The sequence below is a fragment of the Eschrichtius robustus genome, chromosome 11, assembly GCF_028021215.1.
Source record: "Eschrichtius robustus isolate mEscRob2 chromosome 11, mEscRob2.pri, whole genome shotgun sequence".
NCBI classification, from domain to species: domain Eukaryota; kingdom Metazoa; phylum Chordata; class Mammalia; order Artiodactyla; family Eschrichtiidae; genus Eschrichtius; species Eschrichtius robustus.
Genome location: NC_090834.1, coordinates 100,029,497 through 100,046,475, shown reverse-complemented (window position 1 = coordinate 100,046,475; position 16,979 = coordinate 100,029,497). Strand labels below are relative to the sequence as shown.

The following is a 16,979-nucleotide window of genomic DNA, read 5'->3' as shown; positions in this document are numbered from 1 at the left end:
AGTAATGAGTTATAACCCCGTAAACAATACAATTTGTAAATGTATTGAATTTAATAAAATAGGAAACCACAAGTCCATGTACATATAAGCTAATTAAAAATTTGAAGAGAAATGGAATATTTACATAGTTTCATAATACCTCTCCACAAAATACAAAGGACTAATATATTAAAAGTACCCCCAAAATACAAAATACCAAGAATAATTTGACAGTAGAGAAGCCTAGCAGATACCACCTTGAGTGATCGAAGTAAACATCATCAATCATATGACAAAATGAAATAATGTACCACCTGATAGGATCCAGTGGGAATTCTGCATTACTTCGCTGAGATTCCTGATGTCATCTATTCATGAGAAAACATCAGACAAGTGCAAATTGAGGGACATTTTCAAAATCTCAAGGTGAAGAAAGTCAAGGAAAGACTGAGGGAACTGGTCTAGAGTGCATGATTCTAGACAGGCCTTTCGCTATAAAGAACATAATTGGGGCAACTGGAGAAAATGGGATAGAGCCTGAGGATTAGGTGGTAGTAACATCAGTATTCCTGATTTTGATCCTTGTATCATGATTATGAAAGAACATGTCTTGTTAAGAAGAAATATATGATGGGACTTCCCAGGTGGTCTAGCGGGTAAGACTCTACGCTCCCAATGCAGGGGGCCCAGATTCGATCCCTGATCTGGGAACTAGATTCCACATGCATGCCACAGCTAGGTTCGCATGCTGCAACTAAGAAGCCCGCATGCCACAACTAAGAAGTGCACATGCTGCAACTAAAGATCCCGCGTGACACAACTAAGACCCGGCACAGCCAAAATAAATAAATGAATAAATTTTTTTTTTAAAAAAAGGAAGAAATATATGCTGAAGTATCAAGAGGGTCATGGAGCATCAGACTGACAACTTGCAAATGATCCAGGATTTTAAGAAGTTCTTTTACTATACTTCCAACGTTTCTATAATGTTTGAACTTATTTTAATTGGGGAAAAAGTCACTTCTGGCCACTCCATAGAGACCAGATTATAGGCAGGGCAAGAGTGGATTCTGGGAGGCCTGTTGTTAGACTGTTAGGAAGCTATGGTCAATATTCATATGAAAGATATGTGCACTGGGACGATCATTGTGGAGAGGAAGAAAAGTGAATGGTTTCAGGGTATCTTTCAGAGGTAGAGTCCACAGGACTTGGTGATAGATTGGATATGAAATGTAAGGGAGGAGAGGAATCAATAGTAACTCCTTGCTGTTTGGCTTGAGCAACTGGGTGGATGGTGGTGCTGTGTATGGAGACGGGGAAGGATGGAGGAAGAGCAGGCTTGAGAGATTGGAAATCAAGAGATATGTCTTTGCTGTGTTAGGTCTGAACAGAAGGGCAGAACCGGAATCCCAGCACAAGGTTTTTGATGTTGCTTGACAAATAGTCTCCTGTTAACACTTTCGCTGTTGGAAGAAAACAAATGGCGGGGAGTCTGGAAAATAGTGACTTGAATGCATGCATCCCTGTTACCTTTCTCTATCAACTTCAGTCCAAACCCATTTGCCTTTTCTGAGGAGGAGGAGCTGGTGGGTCTGGTGGGTAGTATCTGAAGTGTCTAAGCAAATCTCAAGCCCTATCTGGTACAAGTACAAAACATTTTCCCATATGGGCCTAAGGAAAACCTGAGGTTCAGTAGTGCAGAGCCCAGAGAAGAGGATCAAAACACCAGAAATCCTGGAGAGAGATCTCTCCTCATCTGTGGAGATGGGTAGGTGCCCTAGAGGGCAGCGGTGCCTCATGTGAGTGCTAATAGGAGTAGCTGGTGTTCTCCCTTTGCCCCTAAGGAGCTACAGGGAGCTGAACAAAAAGGCTGAATTCACTCTCTGAGCCTGGCAGTCTCTGACTTTTGTACCTTTAGAGACCAAAGAGCAGAAATGCCGGCTCTTGGTACTTTGCCAAACGACTGACAGCTTGCCAGTTGGCATACCACAAGCCTACAAGGGCAGAAATGCTCTGTCTCCCATTTATTGCCATTGTTGAGGGTTTCCAAAAGGTAGACCCAAAACTGAATCTTGAATATGTAAAGAGTAATAACATGCCTTAAGGCACCCAGTAACTGGGAAGAAGAATAAAACAAAATAACTAGAACAGCAATGTCCTGGCAAAATGAAATTGCTAAAGGAGACAAGATGACCACAGTGGGGAAGGGCATGGGGTGCAGAAAGATTCTTCCAAGCAAAAAAACCATGGTTTTAGAGTTTTAAAAAATTGAGTAGATGGACTGAAGGAGATAATGATCACTACAGAAACGGAATTAGTGACCTGAATGACAAGAGTGACAAGATCATTCAGTGCGCAAAGGACGTCTCTTTTAAACAAATGATGGTGGGAAAAATGTTTATCCACATGCAAAAGAATGAAGATAGACTCATACCATATACAAAACTTAACTCAAAATGGATCAAAAACATAAGAGCTAAAACTATAAAACTCTTAGAAGAAAACATAGGGGAAGACCTTCATATAGTGATTTTGGCAGTGATTTCCTGGATATGACACCAGGCAACTAAAGAAAAAATAATTAAATTGAATTTCATCAAAGTTAAAACATTGTATGCATCAAAGGACACTATCACAAGAATGAAAAGGCAACCTATAGAATGAGAGAAGATATTTGCCAATCATATATCTGAGAAAGGATTAATATCCAGAATATATAAGAATTCCTATAACTCAATGACAAAAAAAACAAAACCCAGTTCAAAAATTGGCAAAGGACATGAATAGACATTTCTCTAAAGAAGATACACAAATAGCCAATAAACAAGTAAAAAGATGCTCACCATCATTAGTCATTAGGGAAATATAGATCAAAACCACAATGAGATACCACTTCACACCCATTAGGATTTTTTTTTTTTTTTTTAAATGGGAAATAGCAAGTGTTTGCCAGGATGTGGAGAAACTGTAATCTGTGTGTATTGCTGGTGGGAACATAAAGTAGTGTAACCATTGTGGAAAATAGTTCAGCGGTTTCTCAAAAAGTTAAACATAGAATTACAATAAGATCCCCAGATCCCCTCTTAGAAAGCAGGGATTTAAACAAATACTTGTGCACCAATGTTCACAGCAGCATTATTCACAATAGCCGAAAGGTGGAAACAATCCAAATGTCCATCAACAGATGAACAGATAAACAAAATGTGATGTGTATATAAATTTATATATACACAATGGAATATTATTCAGTCATAAAGAAGAATGAAATTCTGACACATGCAACAACATGGATGAACCTTGAAAGCTAAATTATGCTAAATAAAATTAATCAGGCACAAAGGGACAAACATTATATGATTCCACTTATTTGAGGTACCTAGAATAGCCAAATACAGAAACTAGAATAGAGTTTACCAAGGGCAGGAGGGTTGATAGAGAGTTATTATTTAATGGGTACAGATTCTGTTTGGGATAATGACAAAGTTCTGGAAATAGGGATGATGGTTATACAACATTGTGAATATACTTAATGTCATTGGATTTTATACTTAAAAGTGGTTAAAATGGTAAATTTTAGTTATATATATTTTACCATAATAAAAAAAATAAAACCCTGAGCAACAAAAAATTAAAGTACCTAGGAGTAATCAAGCAGTGTATAATATGTAAGACCTTGACAGAGAAAATTTTTAAGTTTTGTTGAATGACATTATTTTGTTGCGTTTCCAAATAAATAGAAATATACTATATTCTCAAGATTCAGGATTATAAAAATGCCAGCTTCTCCTCAAATAATATCTGTAAATTCAATGCCATTCCAATCAAAATCTTAACAGTTTTTTTTCTGCAGTTGAGAAGCTGATTCTAAAATTTATATGGGAAATCAAAGGGCCTAAGAATAGCAAAGACAGTTTTATTTTAAGACAATTTTTTAAAATAAAAACACAGTGGAGAGGATTTACATCACTGGGTATCAACAGTGATTATAGAGCCACTGTAATTAAGTAAGTGTAGTCCTGGCCCAGGGAAAAGCAGACAGACCATTGGGATGGAACAGAGAGCCCAGAAATACACTCACATCTAAAGGAAACTTAGAGCAGAGGAGTCATTAAAAATCTCTTAACAAATGCAAAAAGTAAAAGATATACTGACCAAATTCTTTGCTGATAACCCAACAAAATTTTTAGTAAATGATATTAAAGTCACAAAAATATTGGCTACTTGGAAAGTATGAAACGTCCTCCTAACTAACTCTTTCATCAAAAAAAAAAAAAAAAAATCAAAACTCTTAGCAGTGAAGGAAAGCATTTCACTCTACAGCTATACTCTGAAGCTACTGAACTCAGAAAAATATATTGCATGAAATGCATTTATTATTGAAGAAAGGCTAAAATAAAGGAACTTAGTACTTATACTTAGAAATTTAAAAAATAAAAAATAAATCAAAAGAAATTTGAGAGTAGGTAATAATAAAGCTAAAATTCATGAAATAGATTTTAAAGATAATAAATCTAAAAGCAGGTTCTTGTTAAAAAAAAATTAAAATTAAAAATCCTGTACTAGCCTGATTAGAGAGCAAAAGTGTAAGTATCAGGGATGAAGAAGGAACCAACCATAGATGTGGAAGAGATTTTTTTTTTAGATAAGATAACACACATGTAACCCTGTAGAAACTTGAAACAACTGATCCCCCTCCCAAATTTTTTGAAATAACCAAGGAATTTAGGGAGACCATTAAAAAATAAGGAAGGAAACCCAGAACCTAAAAGGAAAAGACAAATTGGATCATTTAAAAATTTTAAGATTTTAATCTGGAGAAATTTAGCATATACTGTCAATAAACGAGTGTTATATTGTGGAATGTATTTGCATATGACCATATTGACCGATAAAGGATTAATAGCGACAGTAAACAGAACTCTTATGAACTCTTGAGAAAAAGAGAACCTAATAGAAAAAAAACTAATTCAAGGATATGAATAGGCAAATCACAGAAGATATCCAAATGGCCAGTAAACACATGAAAAGATGTTCAGCACCTCCCCCGCCACAGAAACGCAAATTAAAGTAACAATAGATGATCACTTATTTTATTTATTTATTTGTTTATTTATTATTATTTTTTTGGCCGCACTGTGCGGCATGCCGGATCTTAGTTCCCCAAACAGGGATCAAACCCTCGCCCCCTGCATTGGGAGCGTGGAGTCTTAACCACTGGACCACCAGGGAATTCCCAAGATAATCACTTTTAAACCATCAGAGTGACAGAAAGTAAAATGAGTAATAAAACATACAGCTGATAGAGACGCTGAAAAAACAGTACTCTCATACATTAAACGTAGAAATGTGAATTACATGTTAGTGCCTTTTTAAAGAAAGCAATATAGTAATATATATTATACCGTAATTTAAAATGTTTCATCCTTCAGCCTAAAAAGTTAAACTCTTGGTGCACTTTTTTTTTTTTTTTTTTTTTTAACTTATTTGGCGGTGCCAGGTCTTAGTTGCAGCATGCGGGGATCTTTGTTGCCGCGTGCAGAATCTTTGTTGCAGCTCGCGGGATCTTTAGTTGCGGCATGCGGGCTCTTTTAGTTGCTGCGTGCGGGAATCTAGTTCCCTCACCAGGGGCCGAACCCAGACCCCCTGCATTGGGAGCGTGGAGTCTTAACCACTGGACCACCAGGGAAGTCCCATGGCACACTTTTTTTTTTAGAAATTAAAACACAAGTACCTTGGGATATATATACACAAAGATGTTTATTGTAATATTATTTATAGTGGACAAAATATCCAAACTGGAAAGATGTTGAAACAGTCGGAATGATTAAGTTTTGGTATGTGCACATGTGGACTATTATGCAGCCTTTAAAAATAGAACCGTTTTGGGCTTCCCTGGTAGCGCAGTGGTTGAGAATCTGCCTGCCAGTGCAGGGGACACAGGTTCGTACCCTGGTCTGGGATGATCCCACATGCCACGGAGCAGCTGGGCCTGTGAGCCACAATTACTGAGCCTGCGCGTCTGGAGCCTGTGCTCGGCAACAGGAGAGGCCGCGATAGTGAGAGGCCCGCGCACCGTGATGAAGAGTGGTCCCCGCTTGCCGCAACTAGAGAAAGCCCTCGCACAGAAACAAAGACCCAACACAGCCATAAATAAATAGATAAATAAATAAAGCATGACACAAATTAAGCAAAGTGAATACCATCAAGCTTTCATCATCATTTGAAAAAAAAAAAATAGAACCGTTTCTGTTGACTTTAGGGATTTTCATAATTTTCTCTTAGGAAGGCTAGATGCAGAGAAGTGTATGTACTATAAATATTCTTATGGAATAAACAGTGCCCTAAACCTTGACCCTACCTATGTGTGCATGTGTGGTTATAAATGATTCTGTGAACATGAAAGAATATATATCCGGTTGTTGATGTTAATTACCTTGGAAAAAGAGTAAGCCCCCCTCCAAAAAAATATATGTTTGTTTTTATTTTGTCCATGTTGAAACAGAATTGTTAAACAGTTCCAGTTATATAAAATTGTATGTGCTTATGGGTATACATGCATAAAGAAATGAAAGTAGGACCACTGGCTTCCTCAACACCAGAGGGCACTATTCACATTGCAGTCTGTATAAATGGTGACCCCTGGAGTTGTGCAGTATAGCAGCCCTGCATGAAAGGATGGTCATGAAGATGGTTGGCATGATTGTCTCAGGGTATAATTTATGTAATCATAAAAATAAAGATCTTTTTACAGTAGTGAATAGGAAATACATGTTTTTCCCATAGTAAATAACATTTTACCATTAGTGACAACCAGTCTACTGAACCAAAAAGAACCTGGATCCAGTTGTGGGAAACCTGAGTTTTGAGTTTGAACTAAGTAGCCTGATCTTACTGAGCCTCACTTTTCTCATATGGTAAATGAAGATCTTACTCTCAGTCCTGTCTACCTCTTAGAGCTGTTGGAATGATCAAATGAGATAACGGGTATAAAAACAACTCTCTTTAATAAATTAGCATTTAAACATAAGGATTATTATTCCTTAAACTAGATGGTGAGCCTCTTAGGAGCTGCAGTTAATTCACCTAATAGTCTTGCTCTGTAAATATTTGTTGAATGATTGAGTCCCTAAGGACTAGTTATTTATATGTAAGGTGACTGGGTTTTTTCAAGCTAAGATATTAGAAGTGCTTTGCTAATAAATATTACAGAGACTTACAGTATCTTCCTGCTACTTAGAAGTATGAAGCTTGGAAAATACATCTTGGATTTTTGTTATCAGATCGATGAGGTCCTGAGACAGGAAGACAAAGCAGAAGCCATGTCTGGCCATATTGATCAGTTTCTGATAGCCACGTTCATGCAGCTGAGACTCATCTACAACACACATATGGCAGATGAGAAATTGGAGAAGGATGAAATCATCAAGTTGTATAGCTGTATCATCGGCAACATGATTTCGGTAAGGACACCTCTGCAGATCATGAGCTTCCCTTCAGTCTCTCATCCCACCCAGGTTCTCAGGCCTGAGTTGGTTCAGATGTTCCAGTGAAACATGTGAAACATATGTCATTTGTGGAATTTTACATGTAAGCCATTGGCTACTTCCAGTGGATGTTGGGCAACACTCCAGCTTACCTTATTGTTAGGATACTTACAGACTACCTGAAATTCTGCTTCCTGCCAGTTTCTTCATCAGTCATGGTTGGGCCTTAGCTGGCTTTTCACAGATGACTGCTCACATTAAAAATACTTTTATAACAGGAAGGAAGCACACCAATTAATTTTGGCTATTCTTGGCAGTTTGGGAGAGTGTAGTGATTTTTATTTTTTCCTAACACTCTGAATTTTTATAAATACAATATAATCATTTATTAGAATATGCCACCCATGTTTATCTTCCTTGATCTGTATATTGAGTTTCATGCCTCTCTAACGCAATTATGATTGGATAGCTGTTTCAGATAGAAAGCCTCGCCCGAGAGGCCTCCACTGGAGTTTTGAAAGACCTGATGCATGGCCTCATCACCTTAATGCTGGATTCTCGAATTGAAGATCTGGAGGAAGGGCAACAGGTGATCCGCTCTGTGAACCTCTTGGTGGTGAAAGTTCTGGAGAAGTCAGACCAGACCAACATCCTGAGGTATATCTGTACTCTGAGCATTAGAGCCTGGAACAGCCTCTTTTGTCTACCCATAGAAACCAGGAGGCACTTAGATCAGTTGTAAGCTTAGGTTTGCCTGATAAGTTGATTTATTACTCTTCTCTTCCTCAAGAGAAGGTATTCCAACCTGAGACAGCAGTTAAAGCTAGTTAACAACTCAGTAAACTAGCCAGTATTATATGAGTTTTCTAGAATAGGACTGTGGAGTTTGTCAGTTACCTTCTCTTCTGTGTACATTTCATGTACATTTCTTTCTTTCTCAGCTACCAGTGACAATAAAAAATAGTGACAAGCTTTACCATTTACCAAGTGGTAACTTAAAAAGCTTAAATGATGTTTATTTTCTTAATGACTGAGTGTCAAGTAATCAAAGACAATTCCTAATCCATGAGCTCTCAATTTCTCAGATGGATGAAGAATTCTTACACTTGGCTTTCTTTTTTTTTTTTTTAATTTTATTGTATTTATTTTTTATACAGCAAGTTCTTATTAGTTATCTATTTTATACATATTAGTGTATATATGTCAATCCCAATCTCCCAATTCATCCCACCACCACCACCCTCTTGCCACTTTCCCCCCTTGGTGTCCATACGTTTGTTCTCTACATCTGTGTCTCAATTTCTGCCCTGCAAACTGGTTCATCTGTACCATTTTTCTAGATTCCACATATATGTGTTAATATCGATAATGGTTTTTCTCTTTCTGAGTTACTTCACTCTGTATGACAGTCTCTAGGTCCATCCACGTCTCTACAAATGATCCAATTTCATTCCTTTTTAATGGCTGAGTAATATTCCATTGTATGTATGTACCACATCTTCTTTATCCATTCGTCTGTCAATGGGCATTTAAGTTGCTTCCATGATCTGGCTATTGTAAATTACACTTGGATTTCAATTACTGATTTTAATTGGAATGCAGGTGTGAAACTTATTAATGTTGTTGTGTTGGGTTTGTTTTCTAGCGCCCTACTTGTTTTGCTCCAAGACAGCCTGCTAGCAACAGCCAGTTCTCCCAAATTCTCAGAGCTTGTTATGAAGGTGAAGTTGAAATAATTTGATCTCTTTCTTTCAAAGTGTGGGGAAAGAGGAGTTGGAACTAACTCAAATCAGTCAAGGCACACCTGAAAAATATTGTTGCTCTCCATTTTTCCCTTCCTCCAATTTATACCCCTAGTTCAGGCCTAAAACATTCCTGGCCTCAAACGGTGAAAAGGAAGAGCTATTTTGTAAATATCTCACCAGTTCTCCTAGAATCAAAAGGCAAGAAGTTTGATGAGACAAATTTCATTTCTTTTGGGGGAAAAGATATGTATAGATTTATAATGTTTTGGTCTATTTTTAGAAGAGCAAATGAACACATCTGTAACATTATAATACTGTTATTATACTGTAATAGTGTAAGATATTTTGTTTTTTCAGGTTAGATTTGATTAGGTAATATGAACTACTCTACTCTCGGGTACCAAACAAACCCAAGACAGAACTTCCACATTTTCTCATCGTTTAGGGCCCCATCTCTAGGGAGTGGGAAGGAGGAATGGAGATGGTCAGGTAGATGGCTCGTCACATGTTAGCCAGTGACATGGTTGAAGTAAATAAAACTGTTCGTGTTTAGCAGCTGAACTTGAAAGATGAGGTGCCACATTCATATCCCTGACCATCTTTTAGAAGTGATCCCAGAGCTTAGGGGGAATGAATGGTGACAGAGATTATTCTCATTCTTCAGTGACTCCTTCTAACTTTTGTTTCTTTTTTCAATAGTGTCTCTGGAGAATGGTTCGACTACTGCCTGATACCATCAACAGCATTAATCTGGACAGAATTCTTCTGGATATACACATTTTCATGAAGGTCTTCCCCAAAGAGAAACTAAAGCAATGCAAAAGTGAATTTCCCATAAGGACCCTAAAAACGCTGCTGCACACTTTATGCAAATTAAAAGGGCCCAAGGTGAGTGAGAACAGCAGCCGTTCCCAAGGGGGCTTGAGAGAGCCTCACAGATGTGGCATCGCTGCCATTGAATGTGCACGTTTCTTCCTCAGATCCTAGACCACCTAACAATGATTGACAACAAGAATGAGTCAGAGTTGGAGGCCCACCTCTGCCGGATGATGAAGCACAGTATGGACCAGACCGGGAGCAAGTCTGATAAGGAAACAGAAAAGGGAGCATCTCGAATCGTGAGTGTCCTGACTTGAAAGATTGAGGGATGTGATCTTGTCAAAGGGATAAGCCACCGGAGCCTTTCTTTCTCAGGGCCTAAGATGAAGGCTCAGGGATTGGTCCAATCACCTAGACGTTTTCAAATATAAACTATAACCTTGGGCTTTTTGTTCCTAAGAAAGGTTTCTTTGTCTGTGCCTAAGGCACTGGTCCCTAGATAAATCCACTGTGAGCTCTAATTAGGGAGGGACTTTCCTTATCAAGTTTAATCGAAAACCTGAGACTGTTAATGTTTCTGCTGCAGCTCCTGCAGCACTGGTGCTTCTGTTATTTGCAGGAACATACCTGGAAGGTCTGGATTTGAGATATTTTCAGTTTTTATCCAACCACTGGTTCCTAATTAATAACTCAGGTCTAACCAATCATTCCTTCTTGTGTCTTTAGGATGAAAAAGCATCAAAGGCCAAAGTGAATGATTTCTTAGCTGAGATTTTTAAGAAGATTGGCTCTAAAGAGAACACTAAAGAGGTGAGAGGGAAAGGGTTGAGAGGGAAAGGGATCTGCTTTATGGAAAAGAGTCACTAACAGCCATCCCCACCTCTTCCTTTTTCTTGTTAACCAGGGCCTAGCAGAGTTATATGAATATAAGAAGAAATATTCAGATGCTGACATTGAACCATTTCTGAAAAATTCCTCACAGTTCTTCCAGAGCTATGTTGAGAGAGGCCTTCGGGTGATTGAGATGGAGAGGGAGGGCAAAGGCCGTATTCCCATTTCAACAGGTATGGTTTCCTCTGGTAGCTTCAGGAATAAGCTCAAAATAGCTCCCAGCGTCAGCAACTGGAGGTTTTTGATGGGTTTACATTTATATCCGTGCACCTCAGTACTTAATGGTCACCAGTGATGCAGAGAGTAGTCAACTCTCAGTCACCTGCCTCGACCCATCGTCAGTGTTTGGCAACAGCAACGTTCTCTACCCTTCAAACAGTTTCTCCCCTGGGCTCCTGGTCCTCCGTGCTCTCTTGCTTTCCTCCTTCCTCGCTGCTATTCCCCCTTGGCCTCTCTGACAGATTCTTTCTCTCCCTGAACTCTTAATGTTGACGTCCCCCTGGATTCTGTCCATGATTCTCTCTTCTTTCTTACTCTCATCCCCTTAACTAATCCATCTACTCTCATCACTCTAAATACCATTTCTATGCCAGCAAAGCCCGATTTTGTCCAACGTCCAGCTCAGACCTCCTTCCTGATCTCTGCTGATAGATCGTGCGTGACATCTCGCGGGGTTTCTGGTATAGTAGACATCATAAACTCAGCGTGTCAAAGACCAAGCTCCTGATAATCCCCCAAAACCTGCTCCATTTGCATTCTTCTCCATCTCACTGGATGGCAACTTTGTCCTTCTAGTTTGCTCAGACCCCCAGCTTTTGAGTATTCTCTTTTTCTCTGTCAGGAAATCCTTTTGGCTCTACCTACAAAACATACACAGAATCCACCCACACTTCTCATCTCCTTCACTGCCACTGCCCTGGTCTGAACAGCATCTTCTCTTACATGGATTACAGCACTCTCCTACACCGTCTCCCCGCTGCCACTCTCGCCTCCCTGTAGTCATTTCCACACATAGCGTCAAGACAGCGCTCCTCAAACATTTTCCAAAGGCTCTCCCTTTCACTCAGCGGAGCAAAAAGCCTTACAGGAAAGGCCTGTGAGGTCTGACATGATATGGTCCCCTGATACCTCTAGAACTGCCTCTCTCCTACTCTCTCTGACTTCTGTTCCACTTCAGCCTCAGCAGCCCCCTTGCTGTTCCTGGAAGGCACCAGGCGTACACCTTCTTAGGGCCTTTGCACTGGTGGTTTCTTGCATGTAGATTGCTCTTCTCCACGAGTCTTTGTTTCCTCCACATCTTTGTCACTGCCTCAGTGAGGCTTCATTTAAAATTTGCAACCTACCCCTCACCCCCCCCATAGTACATAACCTCCTCTAACACACCATGTAACATAATGTTTATTAGATTAATTGTGTGATGTCCGTCTGTGCTAGAATTTAAAATCCACAAGGGTGGGAATTCCATGGCGGTCCAGTGGTTAGGACTCTGTGCTCTCGCTGCTGAGGGCCTGGGTTCAATCCCTGGTCGAGGAACTAAGATCCTACAAGCTGCGTGGCAAATCAATCAGTCAATCCACAAGGGTAAAGATTTTTGTCCGTTTTGTTGCCTGGCATGTGGTGGGCACTCAGTAGGTATTTTGTTTAATATGTGAGTGAATGCTTATCCCGATGTTCAGCTGAAATATTACTGTCCCCCCAGTGAAAACGCCTATACTGGTGAGTTACTGCTCAAGGATCTAGGGACAAAAGGAAGATTTAAGCGGTATCAGTTACAAAAAATAGCTGTCAAGAGCCTTAAACCAAAAAAAAGACCCAACTGCTAAAGTGCCCTCATCATATAGAGTACAGCCCTCACATTGGTCCTGCATTTAGTTCTTTCTGAGTTCGGTGAAGCTCACCTACTTTTACATTCTAAAATTTGTTTGCCTGTGAAACTGTTCCTTTGTGGTTTTCAGATTCCAGTCATGTTCTCTCTCACCATGTATCTTTCTAGGCTGCAGCGTCAATTGTATTCTCTTAAATTGTTTCTTTTTGTTGTTCTTGTTTTTTCTTTGTTTTTTAATTTTTTTTTTTTAACATTTATTTATTTACTTATTTGGCCGCACCAGGTCTTAGTTCCTGCACGCAGGATCTTCATTGCCGTGTGCAGGATCTTCGTTGCGGCATGCGGGATCTTTTTAGTTGTGGTGTGCAGGATCTTTAGTTGTGGCATGTGGGATCTAGTTCCCTGACCAGGGATCAGACCCAGACCCCCTGCATTTGGAGTGCGGAGTCTTAGCCACTGGACCACCAGGGAAGTCCCTTTGTTGTTTGTTTGTTTTTCCAATAGTTGTTCTTGTTTTTAACACCTTAAATTACCCCTCTCCGAGACCTGGAGTCTGTTTCTTTTTTTTTTTGGAGTCTCTTTCTTGAAGCACAGCAAGCAGTGTCCGGTAGCCACATGTGGACATCCCATGGTTGAGCTGATCAGGGTAGAGCCTCCGTTTCTCATTTCCAGAGTCCTTTCTTGTGATGTTCAACATTTGCAACACAAGCATGTAACCCCACTGGTAACTGAATGCCTTAAAGTGTTCAGTCTTCTCTTATTGCTGCCTTTTGCATTAGTCTTCATTTTTCACCCTCCTCTCAGAGTGTTCTCATCTGTACATTAAAAGGTTCCTTTTTCCCTAGAGTAACCTCTTTTACTTGTCAGTTTACCGTTTTTCTTCCCAGTACTTTATCTTTTGACTAATTTAATGCCTTTTCATTGATGTCAAACTGGATATTTTAAATGCCTGCATTTTTTGATTGTTCCTTCTCAGAAATTTAAAACTGTGATGGATTTTGGTTTGGTTTGGTTTTGGTTTTCCCCTCTACTGCCAGAATATTAATCTCGGATGCTCCAGTTCCTACCCCTCCTTTGTTGGACACCGCAGTTTACCCCTCTTCCTTATGAATAGACAGTAGCCTTGAGCTCCTTGCTGTCCTCCCCAGTTTGAATAAGAGCTTTGCCCTGTGTATCACCTGGTCCAAACCTAGTCTAATTCTTGCAAACATTTAAAGTCCTTAGGGGGACTTCCCTGGTGGCACAGTGGTTAAGAATCCGCCTGCCAGCGCAGGGGACACGGGTTCGATCCCTGGTCCGGAAAGATCCCACATGCCGCGGAACAACTAAGCCCATGTGCCACAACTACTGAGCCTGTGCTCTAGAGCCCGCGAGCCACAACTACTGAAGCCTGCGCACCGCAACTACTGAGCCCGCATGCTGCAACTACTGAAGCCTGCATGCCTAGAGCCTGTGCTCTGCAACAAGAGAAGCCACCGCAATGAGAAGCGCGGGCATCGCAACGAAGAGCAGCCCCCGCTCGCCATAACTAGAGAAAGCCCGCGTGCAGCAACAAAGACCCAACACAGCCCAAAAAAATAAAGATGAAATAGCAATAATTCTTCAAAAAAAAAAGTAAAATAAAATAAAGTCCTTAGGTTCTTCACTTGGGCACTTACCATATACTCAGGAGTAGCTTAGGCTCTTTGGATTGCCCAGGTCAGCTGTGGGATTATAAGAATACAACCCCTGCATAGCTCAGGATGTAGATGGATGGCCCAACTTAACATTCAGTGCCCTCCTCTGTCAGTTCTGGAAGTTCTCATTAAGCGTATCTTGTATATTTCAGAGCACCCTTTATCACCAACTCCAGGTAGATTCTTGTGGATTTTTTTAGTCTTCAAGTACAGTGGTGATATTCAAGGCCCAAATTGTTCCCTTTGGTGGGAGGTTAATGAGGGCAGTCAGGGTGGGGGGCTGTATATCTGAATATTCCTTCTACATTTCCTACTTAGGCATCTCCCCCCAGATGGAAGTGACATGTGTGCCCACTCCCACAAGCACAGTGTCCTCCATAGGTAACACAAATGGAGAAGAGGTGGGACCATCTGTCTATCTGGAGAGGCTAAAAATCCTGCGACAGCGATGTGGTCTGGACAATACAAAGGTACTGCTCCTCTCCTTCTGTGTGGGGCAGGGAGGGCAATGACCAGGTCAGGGACAGGCTGGCCGGAGAAACAGTGTCCCAGCCTCAGCGAATGTTGCTCCAGAGCCACATCCTGACCTGATTGGACAATGTTTCTTCTTCTTTCAACAGCAAGATGACCGACCTCCGTTGACCTCTTTGCTTTCCAAACCAGCAGTTCCTACCGTTGCCTCTTCCACAGACATGCTGCACAGCAAACTCTCTCAGCTCCGGGAGTCACGGGAGCAGCACCAGCATTCAGACCTGGATTCCAACCAGACTCACTCTTCAGGAACCATGACTACATCCTCCTCCTCCACAGCTAACATTGATGACTTGAAAAAAAGACTGGAGAGAATAAAGAGCAGTCGCAAGTGAAGCCGCCCCACTCCCCTGGCACCCTGCAGCTTTAGTTTACTAAACTAGGAGTCCTCATAGTTAAAGTGGCCTTGGCAGGCCCAGTGTACACAAACTGGTTGTATGTATCATACCGTGGAGCTGGGGGAGGAGTCGTGGCACACGTCTTTGCACATCCTCCACTTCTCTCCGCCAGCCCCCTGCCTCTCTAGAAAACTGTCTGTGTCTTAGTTTAGTGTACAGACCTGTAAACAGCTGCCCTGCTCTCAGCTCAGACTAGTTTCCATCTCCTTTTTCTTTTATTTTTAATTGCTCATTTGTAAAGTTGTCCTAATCTTTCCTAGCTTTTAACTATTAGAAACGCTTTACTAGTTTTCCTTTGAGTTTGTGAGCTCTTCTCCTTGTAGCCCTGAAGGGTCACTGTATTCTGTATGAATGCATGGCATGATACAACTAATTTAAGAGTCTTTTATAAATAAAGTTTGCATTAACTATAACTGTGTCCCAGGATGCTCCGTATCTGGGAGTGTTGGGCAGCTCTCCATCACCTGTTCTTGGGACCAGCTGGGTATTCAGCCAGTTAGAGAAAGGTTCATAATTGCTGCTTAAGGAGCGCTGCCTTTACTTGGCTCACAGACTTGGTCCTTTCACTCCTTTGGAATAAGAGGCACTCACCTCTCCTGCTTTCTGCATGCAACTCCTAGGGGAGCAATCTCATTCTTCCCTGTTTTGAGATTTTGGTCACGACTGACTTCCATCCCATCATCAAACAATCAATCACCATGGTTCCAAGGAGCTCTTAGGCTCCCTACTACTTCTGCTGCCCAAGTACATATGACATTGTGCCCAGGGATTAGCTGGGCTACAGTGGCTGTCACACCACAACTAGATTTGGGGTCATCTGACTAAAGGAGTACAGAGAGAGAGCATAGGGGCTTCCTGCCTGGTTAGCAGAGTCTCTGAATCTAGACTAACAGTTCCTTCACAGTTCAGTAAAGACTAGAAATAAACAGGATTCACATCTGCAATAACATTCCACAAGACCTCCTTCCACAGTCAGAAAACATTAAGTCCAAAGGAACTTTTCTACACCACCTTTTACTGAACTGGTGTTAAAGAAATGAAAGGTTGATGGAAAATGAGTCCTGTATTGATTCTAGTCATGATTTTCAGATGGCTCCTGTGCTGCCTGAAATAATAAACTTGCCTCTCTCCCTTATAATGCACACAGGAAGTAGGCCTTCACTGGAGGGAAGATAGATAGAGGAGTTGGTTGCTGTGGAGAAGGAACACATTTAGAAAGAATGGCTGTGCTTGGGTCTGGAATTAGCACAGCTAATTTGAAAAACCAAAGTCCAGCAGTCTTGTGAGAACGTGAGTCCTTGTTTAAAACCAGATTTTGGGGTATTACAACTAACTTTTAATCCCTTCCCCCTGCTCTGGTTAAAGCTCAGGGCTGTCAAGATCCTGCAAGCTCACTGAGTTCCCAGTTTTACCCTGCTTTCTGGTCAACTAGAACCGAAGAATGAGGAAGAATTAGAACTCAGTCCTAATTCTCTCTTCCCTGATGTATTAAAAAATGGGAATGGAAAAAAAGGGGAGGGGAGGGGGGTAAAGGTTACCTACCTTAAGTCCCTTCCTGCTTTAAGCCATGATATCTAAAGATCTTAGATCCTAGGCCGAGAAGGTGACCACAAGGCACCCGTCCTCCACCC

The 16,979-nt window shown here is 40.8% G+C and overlaps 1 protein-coding gene across 2 annotated transcripts in view; it reads left to right on the top strand.

The window, feature by feature from the left end:
• The window catches only part of CKAP5 (cytoskeleton associated protein 5), a 105,514-nt gene extending 89,028 nt beyond the window's left edge, over positions 1-16,486 (top strand). For both annotated transcript variants that reach the window (XM_068554353.1, XM_068554354.1), the window contains exons 36-44: positions 7,260-7,439; positions 7,933-8,120; positions 9,109-9,184; positions 9,908-10,096; positions 10,189-10,326; positions 10,754-10,837; positions 10,932-11,091; positions 14,738-14,889; positions 15,040-16,486. In XM_068554353.1, the coding sequence (XP_068410454.1) occupies positions 7,260-7,439; positions 7,933-8,120; positions 9,109-9,184; positions 9,908-10,096; positions 10,189-10,326; positions 10,754-10,837; positions 10,932-11,091; positions 14,738-14,889; positions 15,040-15,285 (1,413 nt within the window). In that variant the 3' untranslated portion in view covers positions 15,286-16,486. The remainder of the gene's footprint in view (positions 1-7,259; positions 7,440-7,932; positions 8,121-9,108; positions 9,185-9,907; positions 10,097-10,188; positions 10,327-10,753; positions 10,838-10,931; positions 11,092-14,737; positions 14,890-15,039) is intronic.
• Positions 16,487-16,979: the final 493 nt, after the last annotated feature.